General features: G+C 36.3%; 1 protein-coding gene across 1 annotated transcript in view; it reads right to left on the bottom strand.

Annotated features, from left to right (window-relative positions):
* The window catches only part of CFAP47 (cilia and flagella associated protein 47), a 560199-nt gene that overhangs the window by 128189 nt on the left and 412744 nt on the right, over positions 1-19266 (bottom strand). Inside the window, exon 59 of the mRNA XM_021080094.2 lies at positions 4829-4966. Coding sequence (XP_020935753.2) covers positions 4829-4966 — 138 coding nt within the window. The remainder of the gene's footprint in view (positions 1-4828; positions 4967-19266) is intronic.

The following is a 19266-nucleotide window of genomic DNA, read 5'->3' as shown; positions in this document are numbered from 1 at the left end:
ACATAAAAATTTGAGAAACATGAATAGATATTATTTTCAGACTCTTTCTGATGGATGCATTTGTCAAGAGAGCTGAGGGGAGGGAAAGGTGAAAAGCTGATTTCATCACAGTTTATAAGCAATAAGAGAAATGCCATATGGCAGGGCCATGAGAATGGGCTGTGAAAACTCCCTGCCCCAGTAACTCATGAAGTTCCCCACAGATATATGAATATTTTAAGTTAAGGACGAATATATCAAAAGAAATAACCAATCTTTTCTCCCTAACTGCCACAGTTTTCACACATTATACGTAGAAATATCTAAATGTGATATGACAATTTGCAAGGGTACACTTCCGGTACCATAAAAATCTAGCCAGAGGAAAAACATCAAGAATAGTTCATGAAATTTCTGGTTTCTTGGGAGTATGAAAGAGGATCCTAGCAATGTAGCCCAAAGAAAGCTAAAATGGGATACGGACTGTTTAAAAAAGAAAGATGAGGAAGAAAAGAAAGAGGGGGAAGGGAAGAGAAAAAGAAGAAGGAAGAAATAATAGGCCCAAGGTGAAGCCACCGACATCTCGCAGGAATAGACTCTGCAATTTCCTGGTCAGCACTAGTGGGGTAACCTTGCCTGAACTTATACAATGATATATAACAATTATTTTTCCTTTTTTTAAAAAAATTGTAATCGTTATACAGATGGCCCACAAGCACATGAAAAAATGCTCCACATCACTGATTATAAGAGAAATGCAAATCAAAACTACCATGAGATACTACTTCACACCAGTCAGAATGGTCATCATTCATAAGTCCACAAATAACAAATGGTGGGGGGGGTGGAGAAAAGGGAACCCTCCTGCACTCTTGGTGGGAATGTAAGCTGGTACAACCACTATGGAGAACAGTATGGAGGTACCTTAGAAAACTATACATAGAACTACCATATGACCCAGCAATCCCACTCTTGGGCATACATCCAGACAAAACTTTCCTTGAAAAAGACACAAGCACCCGCATGTTCATTGCAGCACTATTCACAATAGCCAAGACATGGAAACAATTATTTTTCAATAAAAATGCAAAATAATTATGTGCAAAAACATTTTAAATAAAATTTAAGATATTAAAATTAAGTTTCAATTATCCAATATAACAACTCATAAAAGGAACAATCTTACCTAAAAATATTTGTGCATATCTTCAATTGTTTTATTCCAACAAATTTCTTAGAATGAAATTACTGGACCAAAGGGGATAAACAGTTCTTAAACATTTTAAACATACTGTTAAAGTGCTCTTCAAGTTCTTATCAATTAAAATTTCCATGATAATGTATAAGATTTTCTCTCTTACCCCGACTCTCATTAAAACTGAGTGTTACCATTATTTTTCATATTTCCCTACATGGAAGGTTAAAAAAATTCCTGTTTAACTGATTTCATGTCTTTTTTGTCCCAGCTTTACTGAAGTACAGCTGACTATTAAATATTGCACATATTTAAGGTGTACAACTTGGTTTGATATATATATATATATATGTTGTGAAATCACCACCACAATCAAGCTAATTAACATATTTATTATCTCACAGTTATTTACCATTTTCATGGAAGAAGGTGAAGACACTTCCAATCCACCTTCTAACTGAATACTTTGAAAATGTCCATAATACCCAAAGTGATCTATATTCAATGTAATAACCTATGGAAATTCCAATGGCATATTTAAAAATAATTTTTTTTACTGCAGTTTTAGGTTCACAGCAAAACTAAGAGGAAGGTTTGGAGATTTCCCAAATACATTCTGCTTCCACACATGGACTGACTCCCCCATTATTAAATTCTCCCAACAAAGTGGTACCTATATCACAATTAATAAGCCTGTATACATACACACACACAAGGTCTACTAAGCAAATTTCAAGTATATATTACCTCCCTCTTAACTGTAATTACTTTGCTGTACATTGGATCTACAGAACTACTTACATATTTTGCATAACTGAAACTTCCCTAATTGAAAAGAAATGTACTGCTGAGCAATCAGTAAGAAAAAAACCCAAGTTATTACAGAGTATGTAAAGGTTAATCTTGTTTGAGAAGGAATATGGGAAGGAAGGCCTGTTTGAAGAACTAGGGATAGCTGCAAATGCATTCTTCCTAGCTCTCAATCTATCTCACAAACTGTCATCATGTAGCATAGATTTATAAAAAATTAAACATCATTCCATTTTAGTCCATTAGCATGACAACATAATATTCACAAGATTGTCTTTCAAACTCTTCTAAACACTCTTAGCCAGTTTTCCTTCATGATTTTTCTGCTTTAGATTTTGATGAGGGTTTAATCTCTTAGCATAATCCATCTATAACAATCATTTATTCTTTGGCCTTACCTGCATAGTTTCAACTAAAAAAACCCTAAAGCTTTACAACCAGTTTTATTACTTTTTCACATTGTTGCAGCTCCAAATATTCAATTAATGACTAGACATTGCCATGTAAATGTCCTGCTGTCACATCAAAAGCAGGAAGTTCAAGACTATGCTAAGTATTATACTCTTCTAGACTTTTTATTTTTTCTTGTTGAGAGTTTAGTTAAACGATGCCAGAATATTGCTACCTCTGCATCTATTTTGTGCATCCAAGTGGCCTACAGGGATCTAGTTCCTCCTGGGAGTGTATGACCTTGACTTAGATAACAACCCACACAGTCACAAGTAAATGTAATTTCCTAACATGACCCCTTCAATCACCCTTGTGAGAAGCACCTTCCACCTCCTCCAGTATCTTCCCATTGTGCATCTTTTAGATAAGACAGCTGTCAAGCTCACGGAAACCCTACACTTTTTTGGTCTGAATTGACCGATGTGGCCTTAGCCCGGGAATTCCAAAGCACCTCACCTGAGGACCCTAATAAAGGCATGTGCCCTAGGGTCCTGCCTCTCTCACTGTCTGTACCCTTCCTTGATGTCCTCAAGGCAGACCATGTACCTGCTGCAGGACCTGTGAATAATAAACTTATATATTTCACTTTCCCTTATGGTTTTTGATGAAACTTGGCTCACGACCTAACACCTGAGTGTTCTACTTAACAAATGTGAATTTAACAAAGTCACAACACTTCAAATTTCTATTATAATATTTGCCTATTAACCGGGTTACAAACAAACCATATTATTTTTTGGAATCAACGCCTATCTTCTCTCTTAAGAGAGTCATCTAATGCTAGTGTCTGAAATGTTTTCCATCTTCAATGGTGTTTCTCTATCCCCATCACCACATAAAAAGCATGTTCTCTTCACTTCAAACCAGTTAGTTAACTGTTGCAGTGGCCTAAATGGCCCAAACTGCTCTTCCCTTTCGAAAAGATTTTGAAATAGCGCCTGAATATCACTTTTTTATCTATGTATTCTATGATGATTAATTTTATATGTCATCTTGGCTGGACATGGGGTCCAGCTGTTTGATTAATCTAATCAAACTAATCTAAATGTTGTTGGGAAGATTTTTCTTTTTTTTAATGTTTCAACACTTTCATCATTAGACTCTGAATAAAGAATACTTTGCTTAAGGTGAGTGGGCCAGCTCCAATCAGTTGGAGGCCCTGAGAGCAAAGACAGAAGTTACCTGAAGGGGAAGCAATTCTGAATCAAGCCTGAAACATGGAAACCCTGCCTGAGCTTATAGCCTGCCTGCTCTGCCCTGGGGAATTTGGACTCAAAACTGCAACAGCAACTCTTAGCTACAGATTTTTGTTTCTACCCTACAGATTTTGGACTTGCCGGTCTCCATAGTTACATTAGCCAATTCCTTAAAATGTCTCTATTTAAATATAGATTTTGTACTATATTATATTGTATTGCATTACGCTGTATTATGTTACGCTACATCACATGACATCATCTTGTATTATATTATGGTGGTATCTGTTTCTCTGAAGAATCCTGATTAAACACAAATTCATTCAATAAATATTTCTTCTGGGAGTTCCTGTCGTGACTCAGTGGAAACGAATCTGACTAGAATCCATGAGAATGCTGGTTCAATCCCTGGCCTTGCTCAGTGGGTTAAGGATCTGCGATTGCCATGAACTGTGGTGTAGGTCACAGATGCGGCTCGGATCCTGAGTTGGTGTGGCTGTGTTAGGACAGCAGCTACAGCTCTGATTAGACCCTAGCCTGGAAACTTCCTCATGCCGAGGGTGCAGCCCTAAAAGGACAATAACAACAACAACAAAGATTTCTTCTTACCTCTAACTCTAGAATTTTGTCCCTATTGACCCACTCTTCTCTATTGCCCTCTGCTGTCCCTGCTGCTCACCCATAAGAGAACTCATTCACCCATTCTCTAGGAAATCTGGCCTGTCTATTCCAACTCTCCACAATCTCATTTTCATTTGAATTTCTACTGAAAAGACAGGATGTTTAACCACTTCATATGAAAGGGGAAACAACAGCATTTACTTTCTTTTGCTTAAAAGAAGACTGCTATTATTGCCTAAAGTAAGGAGAACACATTATATTGTTAAAATACACTCATTAACATTTTATCAGAAATATACTGAAATTTTTTAATAACAGAAATATATGTAAAGTTTTTCACTTATAAGAGAGTAGGCAACTTTCAAGCTGATATATTATACTCTATTAATTTTAAAAGCTGTACAAATCCAGAAGATAAAGTTTATGACGTTAATCCTGAAATAATACAATTCTTACAGATATATGAAATATACATTTTTGTATATATATTATGAATGTAGAGTATCTACTGATTTATAAGCGAATAATGAGAGCCCATGGAAATTGATCATGAAATTCTCCATGACAATAAATTTACCTGGTTTTAACTCATAAAACTTGTTGGATGGTTTTGAAAATGATTTCTCAAAGAAGGGTATATCTCCATATTGAGCTTGATCTGAGTCTTCCTGATAATCAACTCGCAGTTTGCATTTAACAGAAAATGAAATCGTACCTGCAACACAGAGGTGCGAATATCATATTAACCAGGAGTTAGTTTTCTAACATGAAAGGTCATTTTCAGGTATTAAAAGTGCTTTAGCTTGAAACTAATAAACATAAAGCCAAACATAAATTCTAGGTGTTAGTAACAGAATTAAATCTGATAGTGGTATAGAACAACTTAATGGAAAGTTAAATGATTTTTAAATGTCCAATAAAATAGTAACTTTTAAACTACTTTCTCAAAGTAATTAAGAAAATGTAGCAAATAATAGAACTGCATCCCCTTTAAAATGTTTTCATCTTGGTTAAGTTTTCTTACATGTTTTCTTCCTAAGTCATTTTTAACACTCATTTATTACCTCATTGAAAACATTCGTTTAAAGAATATTTGTTCACTATAATATCCTCAGCATGAACTTTCCTTTAAACATTTAATATATAAAATACTCAATTTTGTTACAAAAAACTGTTAAGTGTCAAAAATTAGCAGTCTCAATCTGCAATTATTGTTATACTAAAACTGAATTATAAAAGACTGGTATTAACTTTTAAATTGAAGCTAATATACATATGAAAATAATTCAGTGGCCCTGATATCTCAATACAAGGGAGATGTGTTCCATATTCCTCTTTCAGCATCTGCTGTTTCAGCAATCCTTGGCATTCCTTCGCTTGTGACAAATCGCTCTAGTCTCTGCCATCATCTTTGCATCATGTTCCCTCTTTTATCCATTCTCTTCTTATAAGGAAAACAGTCATATTGGATCAGGGTCCACTCTAATTCAGCAAGACCTCATCTTAATTTCATTATATCTGTCAAGACCTTATTTCTAAATAGGATCACTTTCAACAGGGTATCAGTAGTTAAAACACCATGTTCCTGGGCAAGCAGAACTACCCCTAGACAGACTGCAACTGTGAGAGGTTGGAGCTGGATTATAGAGCTGCTTCCAGATGTGCAGACTGAACATAGTCAGTGGGCACGGGTGTGTCTTCCACATGGTCCCTGAGTGGGCAGAAATTGTGGCTAAGAGGCACTGAAGTTGGTTCATGGGGCACTCCAGGGTCCAGAGATGGAACTGAATTCTGTGGGCCTGTTACCCAGAGCATGGGCAGGCATGACTCCTTCCAGATTCCTTGGCAGATAGTGCTGATGGCAGGACCAAAGTCAAATGGGGCTGTAACAGTGCATGGGGCTGCTTCCCAGTCAGTAGCCAGGGCCATGGTTATCAAAGCTGTCTTCTGAGCATGAGCCCGACTTTTGAAAATGGCCCTCCTTCGTTTTGGATTCCACCAGGGTTTCATGGTCTCTTACCAGGATCACGAAGCTTCCATAACAGCACTTTTTTCCTGAAATGGCCTCGAAATAATTGTGTCAATAAGGATACAAGAGATGGATCATCTACTCTGCCATCTTGCTGATGCCGCTCCTATCTTACTATTTTCAATTCTTTTATTTTGCAGTATCACAAAGTCACTCAAGTTACAGGTAGACTTTCACGTCCTATTATAAACACGGCTTTCTTATTTTACATAGGAGTTTGGTATATTCTCACAAACACATTATGAAAAGACAGGGTAGACAGTGGAAAGAACACAGGCTTTGGACAGAATGCAATTCAAACACTTCTTCTATTACTACGAATTTAGCCTTGAACATGTTATTTACCTCACTTGTAAAATGGTGCTAGTTGTTGTGAGGATTAAAGGACTGTAGTTTATGCTTATATAGGACTTACTATATGCTAGGCACTGTTATAGAGATTAAAAAACTACACATTTTTCTAAAACATATCTATGAAGTCAGTCCTATTATTATTCCCATTTTGAAGAAGTGAAAGTGTGACATAAGAAAGATCAGTAGCTTGCCCAAGGTCAATCAGCTTGAAATACTACAGCTGGAATTTGAACACAAGCATTGTGATTTAAAGTCCACACTCATTTTTAATGAACAGATTTTATTTTTCAAACACTTTTAGGTTTACAAAAAAAATAAGGGTCAAGTACACAGAGTTCCCATATATCCTCTTTAGTTTCTCCTACTATAAGCATCCTACATTAAGTGGTACACTACTTATAAGTGATGAGCCATTAACAATACACCATTATTAACTAAAGTCCATAGTTTACATTCTGGTTCACTCTCTGTGTTGTATATTCTATGGCTTTTGCAAATATATAATTTCATCTACCTACCATTATAGTATCATGTAGAAAACTTTCATTGCCCCTCAAATCCCCCGTATACCACTCATTCATCCCTTCCTCTCAACCCTTCTAAGGAAGTGGCAACTACTGATCTTTTCCAGAATGCTGAATAGATGGCCTTCTCAGACTGGCTTGTTTCACTAAGCAACATGCACTTAAGCTTCCTTCAGTCTGTCTCTTGTTTTTATCACACACACAAAAATGACCAATTGTACAGATATACCACTATTTATCCATTCACCTGTTGCAGGACATCATGGTTGCCTCTACATTTTGGCAAACATGAATAAGGCTGTTACAAACATTCATGTGTACATTTTGTGTGGACATAAATTTTCAACTCATATGGGTAAATACCAAATGGGTTTGTGATTGCTGGATCATGTTAGGAGTATATTTAGTTTTGTAATATACTGCCAAACTGTCTTCTAAAGCCCCTCTACCACTGTACCATTTTGCAAGCCTACCATTAACAAATGAGAGTTCCAACTGTTCTATATCTGTTCTATAGGTCCCATTGGTTTATTTTTTGTTTTTATTCTATTTCCTTGGGAGACTGACCTGAGAATACATTTGTATGGTTGATGTCAGAGAATGTTTTGCCTATGTTCTCTTCTGGAAGTTTTATGGTGTCTTGTCTTATGATTAAGTCTTTAAGCCATTTTGAGTTTATTTTTGTGCATGATGTGAAGGTATGTTCCAGTTTCATTGATTTACATGTGGCTGTCCAGTTTTCCCAGCACCATTTGCTGAAAAGACTGTCTTTTTCTCAGTTTATATTCTTGCCAGCTTTGTCGAAGATTAACTGACTGTAGGTGTCTTGGTTTACTGCTGGGCTCTCTATTCTGTGCCATTGGTCCGTATGTCTGTTTTGATACCAGTACCACACTGTCTTGATTACTGCAGCTTTGTAATATTGTCTGAGGTCTGGGAGAGTTATGCCTCCTGCTTGGTTTTTGTTCCTCAGGATTGCTTTGGCAATTCTGGGTCTTTTATGGTCCCATATAAATTTTTGGATTGTTTGTTGTAGTTCTGTGAAAAATGTCATGGGTAATTTGATAGGGATTGCATTGAATCTGTAGATTGTTTTGGGTAGTATGTCCATTTTTACAATAATACTTATTCCAGTCCAGGAGCATGGAATATCTTTCCATTTCTTTGAATCCTCTTTAATTTCCTTGATTTATGTTTTATAATTCTCAGCATATAAGTCTTTCATCTCATTAGGCTTATTCCTTGGTATTTAATTTTTGAGGTGCAAGTTTAAAAGGTATTATAATTTTATATTCCTATTCTAATATTTCCTGTTACTACACAGAAATGCAAATTTCTGAATGTTAATCTTGTATCCTGCTACTGTGCTGAAATCATTTATCACTTCGAGTAGTTTTTGTGTAGAGTCCTCAGGGTTTTCTATATATAGTATCATGTCACCTGCATAGAGTGACAATTTTACCTTTTCTCTTCCAATTTGGATACCTTTTATTTCTTTTGTTTGTCTGAGTGCTGTGACTATGACTTCCAATACTACTTTGAATAAAAGTGGTGAGAGTGGGCATCCTGTTCTTGCTCTAGATTTTAATGGGAGGGCTTTCAGCTTTTCTCCATTGAGTATTATATTGGCTATGTGTTTGTCATATATGGCTTTTGTTAATTTATGTTCCCTCTATACCCACTTTGGTAAGAGTTTTTATGTTGAATTGATATTGGATTTTGTTAAATGCTTTTCCTGCATCTACTGAGATGATCATGTGGTTTTTGACTTTTCTTTTGTTAATGTGGTGAATGACATAGATTGATTTGTGTATGTTGAATCATCCTTGTGAACTTGGGATGAATTCTACTATTTCTCCAAAGATATACCAATGGCCAATAGGCCCATGAAAAAATGCCCACCTTCGCTAATTATTAGAGAACTGCAAATCAAAACTACAATGATCTACCACCTCACACTGGTCAAAATGGCCATCATTAACAAGTCAACAAATAATAAATGCTGAAGATGGTGTGGAGAAAAGGGTACCCTTCTTCACTGTTGGTGGGAATGTAAACTGGTAGACCCAGTATGTCAAACAGTATGGAGATACCTCAGAAATCTAAATACAGAACTACTGTATGATCCAGCAGTTCCACTCCTGGGCGTATTTATCTGGACAAATTTTCTTTGAAAAAGATACATGCACCCCTACATTCATTGAAGCACTATTCACAACAGCCAAGGCATGGAAACAACCTAAATGTTCATTGACAGATGAATGGATTAAGAAGATGTGGTATATACACACAATGGAATGCGACTCAGCCATGAAAAATAACTAAATAAATGCATTTGCAGCAACATGGATGGAACTAGAGACTCTCATGCTAAGTGAAGTTAAGTCAGAAAGAGAAAGATGAATATCACCTAAATCTGGAATCTAATATATGGCACAAATGAACCTAGCTTCAGAAAAGAAAAAAACTCATGGATGTGGAGAACAGATCTTTGGTTGCTGAGCGGGAGGGGGAGGAGGAAGGGTGGGAGTAGGATGGACTGGGAGTTTGAGGTTAGTAGATGCAAACTATTGCATTTGGAGTGGATAAGCAATGAGATCCTGCTGTATAGGACAGGGAACTATATCTAATCACCTGAGATGGAACATGATGGAGGATAATGTGAGAAAAAGAATTTGTATATACATGTATGACTGGGTCATTTTGCTGTACAGCAGAAATTAAAATAACAAGATGCTCAAAATTTATTATTATTCATTATGTAAATACAGATTAAAACCACCTTGTAATAGCACTACAAATTAAAATGGAAAGAATTGAAATGACTAACCCTATTAAGTATGGTCAATGATGGAGAGCAAGAGGAACTTTCATACACGGCTGGTGGGAATGAAAAAGGAACAATCTCTCTGAGAAACTGTCTGGCAGTTTCTTTAAATGTTACAAATTCAACTACCATGTTATCCAGGCATCCTACATGTACGTTATTTATCCAAGAAGCATGAAAGTTTATGCCCATAGAAAGACATACATGAATGCTCACATCAGTTTTATCTGTAATTACCAAAAATTGCAGAAACTCAAATGCCCATCAATAGGTAAATAGATGAACAAATTGTGGTATACGCATTCCATGGACTATTACTCAATAACAAGAGGAATAAACTATTGATATATACACTGTGTGGATGGATCTCAAAATAATTATGTTGCACAAAAGAAAACAGCCAAAAAAGGGTGCATAATGCATGATTTTATTTATATACAATGCTATAAGATGAAAGTAAAGTGACAGAAAACAGATAAATGATTGTCCAGGGCAAGGGTGGCACTGGGCAGGAGGGGAGGCAAAAGGTCTAAAAATGGACATAAGGAAAATTTGTGGGGTTAAATACATTCATTATTTGTATTGTGTCAATGGATTCATGGGTGTATATATATGTTAAAACTTTTCAAACTGTACTTTGAATATGTACAACTTATGGTATGTCAATTATACTATAGTAAAACTGATGAAAGATAGTTTGTGTGTTTCAGATATTATACCCACCACTTCTAATCAGAATATTGACAGAAAGTGAGAAATGTCACCCCAAAGTTGAATGCTGTAAAAGCAGGATATTTAAGTGAAGTTCACAGCCACCAATGAATATATTTCTAGCACTAAGCAAGGTCATACACAATATAACTAATAATAGAGGATTATTAGTGAAACCATCATATTTAAATAGTCAGAAGACTTTTATCTTTCTTTCTATCTATATTTCTATCTAAAATCTTTATTTATATCTCCTCTTAGTTCCATAAAGTCATGCATGTTTCCATGGTATCAAATATAATTTTTTATACATTTGTTTGGATTACTGCAATTTGAAGGTAGCTTCTTGAGCCTCCACTTAAAGCCCTCATTTTTTTTCATTTTATTTTCAACCTATTTGTATGATTAATTTCTGCATGACATAAAAATGAATTTTTGCTTAAAAAGCATCTTTTGGCCCCATCCAAGCAATAAAAAGGGAGGAGATCACATTATATAAAAGTTCTGATTATTACGAGGCAAATGTTCCCCAGCACTCACAAAACTTGTTTTTTTTCTTTTGTCTTTTTAGGGCCGTGCCCGTGGCACATGGAGGTTCCCAGGCCAAGGGTTGAATCAGAGCTGTAGCCACTGGCCTACGCCACAGCCACAGCAATGCCACATGTGAGCCACATCTGCTGCCTATACCACAGCTCACAGCAATGCTGGATCCTTAACCTACTGAGCAAGGCCAAGGATGAAACCTGCATCGTCATGGGCAACAGATTCATTTCTGTTGAGCCACAATGGGAACTCCACAAAACTTTTTGAAGTAGTTGCATGTTAGGAAAAAATATTTAACAAGAAGAAAAGTTTTAAAGTTTCAGAATTTCATAAGGATCTTCTAACCTTCTTAATTCCAACAGGTTATATTTAATTCTTCACATATTAGAAAGCATCTTTGGAAGGTGTTTTCAATTTGAAAGTTCTCATTAAAATGTAGGAATAAATTATTGACAACAAATCCCTCTATCTGAAATTCTTAAGTAAATGTTCTACATGAGAAAAGCCAACAATTTGCCAAGTCATAATTACAGTTCACTATAACTCCTTACAAAATACACAAATTCTGTGGACTAGTAAGACAGGATGCACACACACAGACACATACATACACAGGATGAGGGAAGAGAGAAAGAGTTGGGGAAATGAGATAAAGTTTTATCTTATTATCAACAATTTTATATATATATATATATACACAATATATATAATATATAACAAAATAGATATATCTTAGTAGTTCAAAACTCAAATATAAAGATTTTAACCAGAATATCACGGGTGGATTCAGAAGCCACTAGATCCTTATTCCAAAAGCAACATGAATTTATATTCAAGAGAGTATTTACAGCCTGCCTTGGACTCCCAGGGAGAACTAAGTCTCTAATATATGATCGACAATTATAAGTGAGTATTGTACAATTGAATGTGGGCTCCACGGCAAGTGTTGGAATTGGGGAAGTATCATATTTCAGCTTGACAGAGTATATGCAGTTTTCAAATGTATGCTTTTCTCCAAGTTTGCACCTCATTCTTGTTATTGTGTTTTACTGCACTGTTATTGCACTACTAAGCAATATTTAAAATATTTTAGAAATAATTTTATTTTTGAAATGTATTGCTTCTTCTGTTTGATAGTGACCAGATACCTGCTGCTGTACTGGTCTGAAGGTCAGTGCTAGCCTGGCACTCAAAGAACAGATTATCTTGCGTAAAGGCAGGCAATGCAGAGTATGTCATCAGTCAGTGATTTACTAACATGTGAAAATTTATCTCTAGGCAGTCATCTGAGTAGATCCTAAGACTAGAGTTAATATTGGTTATGATTTTAGGGTCAAGGACAGGAAGAACAAGTCTAAAATTATAAGTTCCCAAGGGTAATACTATGCAGGTGGCTAGAGCTTTCAGGAAACATCAGAGTAGAGGCTGCCTGGGAAAGGAGAGATGGTGAAAGCTAAGAGGAGAGCCCAGAGGGCAGTGAGAGGATCCAAACAAACCCAATCCATTCTCTCTGCAGTGCCTGAAGGCTCTGCTTTTGCAAACCATTTCTTTTATCTGAGAGAGTGTGAAAATGCTTTATGGCACTCAGAGCAGCCAACACTTGTTTTTAAAGACCAGCGGCATTTAATTGGTTCTTACGCTTCTATAACAATGCACACCCTGTAGCACAGGTGGGAACAAGCCAGCAGGATCTAAAATCAGTTTCAGCCAAGCTTTTGAAAGCACCCTCCTGGCATCTTCAATGAGATAAACCAGAAGACAGTAAGGACAAAAGAAGCCCTAAATCCTCCCATACATCCATATCATGTTAGGAAATTTTCATAAATGGGAGTGAGTATATTAAATAGGAGTGATAAGCAGTGATTGAACACCTACTAAATGAGAACTTTTCATGTATTCCCATTTTATGCTCATAGCGACCCTGAAAAATTAAATATCTATATTTTACATGGAAGAAACCTGACATTCAGTGAAGTTAAGTATATCACCAAGGTCACACAACCAGGGAATGATGTAATTGGAGGTTGAAGTCATAGGCAACTTCTGAACATGTTCCTTTATATGAAATAGCAAAGTGAAAGATAGGCAATTTTGCCATCACAATGAATATACTGCCCAAACTCTAAATGAAACATGCAAATTTAAATAGCACTACATTTTCTCAGCATCACATTCTGAAAATACACAGGACAAGCAGGCTTCACATCACATACAATATTATAAATTCAATTATGAACTGAATTTGTACTTCAAAGATGGCAACTGATATTACTTATCTTTCTGGATATGAGAGAGTAGTGGGATGCCAGCTATAAAAACTATTTTGTTTAAACACAGGTCTAATATAAGAACTTTTTATGCACACATTAAATATTTTGTTTTGACGTTAAGTAGAACTTTATTGAAAAGAAATTTTTTAAAGTCTTTAGCAAAGCTGACAAAAAACTTGTTCACAATTGTTGGGACGAGGCTTTCTAGTGCCAGTGTTATTACAGATCTCATTCTAGCATAAGAACCTCTGAAATGCAAATATGCAGAAATAAATCTTAGCTATAATTCACAGTTGTGTTGAACTGAATGAATATGACCACTTTTTAGCAAGTGAAAAGGCACTTTGGGCTGCTGCTGAAAAAATACAAAGTAATTGTAGGCTACATCAAAATGACCATTGTTACCTACTTTTTGGAGCTATCAGCTTGTCAAGGGTCATGAATATAAGAGAAAATTTTAAGACTACTTTATGATGAATGTTCAGCATAAGGACTAAATTTACCAACATGTCTGGAAATCATCTTAAAATGTGGGTTCTCAGCATTTAGTTTTCTACTGTAGAATAAATAACTGAGGCACCTTAATGACTGCACTGAACTGTGTCCATGTAGTGTTCTGTAACATCTAAATACTTGACACTCTAAGTGAATGCTTTATAAAAATATTCTTTAAAAAATTTAAATATAAATTTTTATTGAGAGAAAACTGAAATATAACATTGTATTAGTTTTAGGTATAAAAATATTTTTGTTTAATGTTTAGAAATCATTGTAGGCCACCATGTCATGATCAACATATGATATTATTTCAGTCTGATTTTTGTTAATACATTTAAACGACTTACAGTTCAATAAAAAAAAACCCTGGTATTGTCTTTCTCTGTTGAATTTCTATCAACTCTATGGACAAAGATAAGATATTCAACTACCCAAGTTTCCCCAGTTACTCCTTTTTTGGGGGTCACAAATAAATGTCATTAATGATTCAAAGAACTTCTAAAGACTTCTTCCTTGTTGCTAAGTTCAAAAGGGATCATTACGAATCATATACTTAGTTTAAAAAATGAACTGCACTAGTTAACGAGATAAAAGCTGTTTGAAGATATCAAGGGAGCATCATTGCTACAATACATTAGAAGAGATGTTCAGAGCATCCTTTTTCAACTGGAAATTTAAAGGTGAAAACACACACAGGCTAAGAAAGCAGGACTCCACTGCACTGAGGCATCACTGGAAATGGTATCTGTCTTGGGAAATGAGCTACTCTGGGGCAGCCTAGAATCTTGCCTTTCAGAGCCATAATTAGGGATCAGAGAACAAAATGGTCAGCTAAGGAACCCAGGCTTCTATGGTTTGGGGGCTAGGTTTCACATTATATTTTTGGACTGCCAAACCCCCGAATAATTATTTAGCTCCATAGCTCTTCACTTCTCTTCATAGAAAGGGGACCCTAGAGGTATCCTTACAAGTTTTAAACAGTCATGTTTGTTGTTATTAAAATTTGCTTTTTAAAATTATAGTATGACCCTGATATTCACAAGCTGGAGGGCACTGAGCCAATTAGTATGACATATTCATAAGAAACCCAGAACAGTTATGCCAGAGACATAGGTGCTCTATGCAGATTATTAAAGAGCAAATGGAGCAAACTATTAGAAAAAAAATGATGTGTAAGTTATATCAAATTGTATAACCTTCATTCTTACATGTACAAGTTTATTTTCTTAGTGCTGTATTAGGAGTGAGTTGCTTTATGCTGTGAACATGAATGCTTATAGCCATCTCTAAATCATATTTGTAAATCGTATTTTATTGCAATCAAAATAAATTTAAGGATTACTGTTACTAAAGTATATGCTAACTACTAGGGCCAAGTCATCTTCATCCATGTATGGGTCTTGTGCAAAAAAAAATCAAGTTTCTATTTGAGACAAATAGAAATATAATTGCATATTTCACTACTACAAACAAGCCACAAGCCATTACTGCATTTCTATATTTTGTTACAAATTAATCCTGTAGGCATGAACAGTAATATTAGCTTTTCACATTCATTCTAATGACCATTTTCTGGTTATTAGAGACTTAAGCCAGTATGATTTAAAATTTTTTTATTGTTATTTCCCCAATATGATTTTTTTTCTACTGTACAGCCTATGATTTAATACATTTAGTCATTAATACATTTTTGCCTTTACATATGGTATTTTTGTTTATGTGGTTTTGTGTGTGTGTGTCTGTTTTCCTTTAAGGTTCTGTGTTTTCATATCTAAGCTGACTGATTCAATATTTTTCCATTTTTCTGAAGTGGACTAACACAAAAATATAATCTTAAAATCAAGATAGAACTGGATTTTCCCTCCCTAACTAGTCAATCTATCCCACTAACCGCTTCTCTCACAGTTAATGCTGTCACTTTCCTTAGAGGTGCTTACTATCCGAGGTACACTTGACTCTCCTTTCTCACTTGCCTCTCCATATTCCATCTTCATCAAATGCAGCTGTGGTGGACACAATGTTGTGTCAAACACATTCCTTTTCAGGAATGAAGGACTTATTTATCTTGCTACCTGGAAAGATGCTGGAAGATGACCATATTTGGTCAGCCTTCTTTAGGCATCACTTTGTGAGGGGGGAAAAAAAAAGCCTTACCCAAGATCAAACCTCTTTCCACATGTAGTCTACTTTCAATGACTGAACAACACAGCAGCAGCTTTTCCCTCTGGTTAGTATACATTCTTACCTTTCCTTTCACAAGTGTTGATCACAACACATTCACTAATAAATGTCCTATACGTTAACCTCCCATCTCAAGAGTTGGATTTCCTGGAAACCCAAGCTGCTACAGCATCCTTTTCATTTTGATTTTTCTTGATACTTCCCTTCTGTTTTTTAACCCACTATCACTGGCTAGTTTGGTCTGCCCTTAATGTTCACGTAGAATGATCAACCTTAACTTTTTGTTCCATAGCCAGAGAGCCATTCGAATTTAAATCTCCACATGGCAAACTTGAAACATATTGTAGGCTACTGAGATAATTCCAAATCCATCCATTTCTCAACATTTCTACCTACTAATCAATATACCATGACACCTACTTTAGTATAGGCCACATATGACTCAGTGCCCCTATGAAAATCCCCTATTCAGACAGTTCCCATATTCACCAATGGTCTCCTATAACTTTTCCAGTGGGGATCACTGCCATGGGGATCTGCCCTAAGAACAGATTTTAATCACTGAGGGAAAGGAGCGAGAGGATGCTTACCCCAATTTCCTTACCCTTCGGCCTGACAATTCTCTTAGAAAGTACCCAGTAAGGTCCCTCGGGTCTCAGCAGTAATCTGATATCAAGCTTACTTTTTACTTTCTCCCTTTGGCCTCTCACTTCATTCTGTCAGCATGCTTCCTGTAATCACCTCTCAAATAAACTACTTGCAATTAAACTCTTTTCTCCGGGTCTGCTTTTGGGAGAAGAGGGACAAACTAACATTGAGAACTGATCAACTATAACATTGCTAAAGGCCCCTAAATGATCTCTTAGATCTAACCACCCCCTGTTGCACCTCCTATCTGACTCATGCCCTTGGAAATCTTCAATGGCTCCAATTGCAATAAGAAGCAAAACAAAACGCTCCAACAAAGTCTGCCTGTATTTCTAACTCTATGTCACTCTGTACTGGAACAAAAACACACACTCCAAACACACTCCTCTATTCATTATTTACAGAAAGTATCTTCTCTGTATTTTTTTTTTTTTTTTTTTTGTCTTTTGTCCTTTTTAGGGCTGTACCTGCAGCACATGGAGGTTCCCAGGCTAGGGGTCAAATTAGAGCTGTAGTCGCCGGTCTATACCAGAACCACAGCAATGCCAGATCTGAGCCGCGTCTGTGACCTACACCACAGCTCACAGTGACACCGGATCCTTAACCCACTGAGTGAGGCCAGGGATCAGACCCGCAACCTTGTGGTTCCTAGTTGGATTCGTTTCCACTGCGCCATGACAGGAGCTCCTCCGTATTTTCAATAAGGCTGATTCCTCCGCTAAAATGCCCTCCCCAACATAGTGGCTGAAAAATCCCAGTTCATCCTTCAAGGTCCAGATCAAACCCATTATCCCCTTAGAAGCCCTTTCAGATACTCACTGTTAGAATTAATATTTCCCACTATTATGCTCCTCAGTGCCATGTTTCAGCTTGTGGTATACCAGCATGAACCGCATATTGTGATGATTTATGCAAATCTATTTCCACCACCAAATATGAATTCATAGGAGGCAGGAACCATATAATATCTATCTTTGTATCAAGTGGTAGTATTTGAAATAATTAACAAACCTATATTCCAGCTCTTACTTATCATAAAGGTCACAGATCAAACTCCTGAGGCATGTGTTAACTGTTTATTTGCTGCTGAATTGTTCGGAATTCCAAGGAGGCCAGAGAGGGGCTGTGGTGGTTAGAGTTCAAAAATTATACTGTAACACCTATGGACAATTCATCTTTGACAAAGGAGGTAAGAATATACAATGGGGGGAAAAGACAGTCTCTTTAGCAAGTGGTATTGGGAAAGTTGGACAGCTGCATGTAAATCAAGGAAATTAGAACACACTATCACGCCATACAAAAAAATAAACTCAAAATGGTTTAAAGACCTAAATATAAGACAGACACCATAAAACTCCTAGAAGAGAACATAGGCAAAACATTCTTTGACATAAACTATACAAATGTTTTCTTTGTATAGGTCAGTCTCACAAAACAACAGAAATAAAAACAAAAATAAATAAATGGGACTTAATCAGACTTACAAGCTTTTGCACAACAAAGGAAACCATAAAAAAAGACAACCTACAGACTGGGAGAAAATATTTGCATGTGATGTGACTGACAAGGGCTTAACTTTCAAAATATATAAACAGATCATACAATACAACATCAAAAAAAAAATCAAAAAATGGGCAGAAGACCTAAATAGACATTCCTCCAAAGAAGATATACAGATGTCCAATAGGTACACGAAAAGGTACTCATCACTGCTAACTATTAGAGAAATGCAAATCAAAACTACAATGAGGTACAACCTCACATTGGTCAGAATGGCCATCATTAAAAAGTCTACAAATAATAAATGCCAGAGAAGGAATGAAGAAAAGGGAACCTACTTACACTGTCAGTGGGAATGTAAATTGGTGCACCCACTATGGAAAACAGTATGGAGGTTCTTCAAAAAAATAAAAATAGGAGTTCCCGTCGTGGCTCAGTAGTTAATGAATCCAACTAGGAACCATGAGGTTGTGGGTTCGATCCCTTGCCTTGCTCAGTGGGTTAAAGATCTGGCATTGCCGTGAGCTGTGGTGTAGGTCACAGACATGGCTCGGATCTGGTGTTGTTGTAGCTCTGGCATAGGGTGGCAGCTACAGCTCCAATTAGACCCCTAGCCTGAGAACCTCCATATGCCATGGGAGTGGCCCTAGAAAAGGCAAAAAGACAAAAAAAAAACAAAAAAACAAAACCAAAAAAAAAAAAACCCTAAAAATAAGTTGCCCTATGATCCAGAAATCCCCCTCCTGGGTACATACCCAGACAAAACCATAATTTGAAAATATATACACCCCAGTGTTCATAGCAGCACTACTGACAATAGCCAAGACATGGAAACAACCTAAATGTCCACTGACAGATGGATGAAGAAGATGTGGTATATACATACATACACACATACAATGGAATATTACTCAGCCATTGAAAAGAATT

This window comes from Sus scrofa, chromosome X (genome assembly GCF_054392235.1).
Source record: "Sus scrofa isolate SSC_HxYL_T2T_F1_AM1 chromosome X, Sscrofa_HxYL_maternal_Yorkshire_Landrace_v2.0, whole genome shotgun sequence".
NCBI lineage: Eukaryota > Metazoa > Chordata > Mammalia > Artiodactyla > Suidae > Sus > Sus scrofa.
This window is presented reverse-complemented; position numbering and strand designations above follow the sequence as displayed.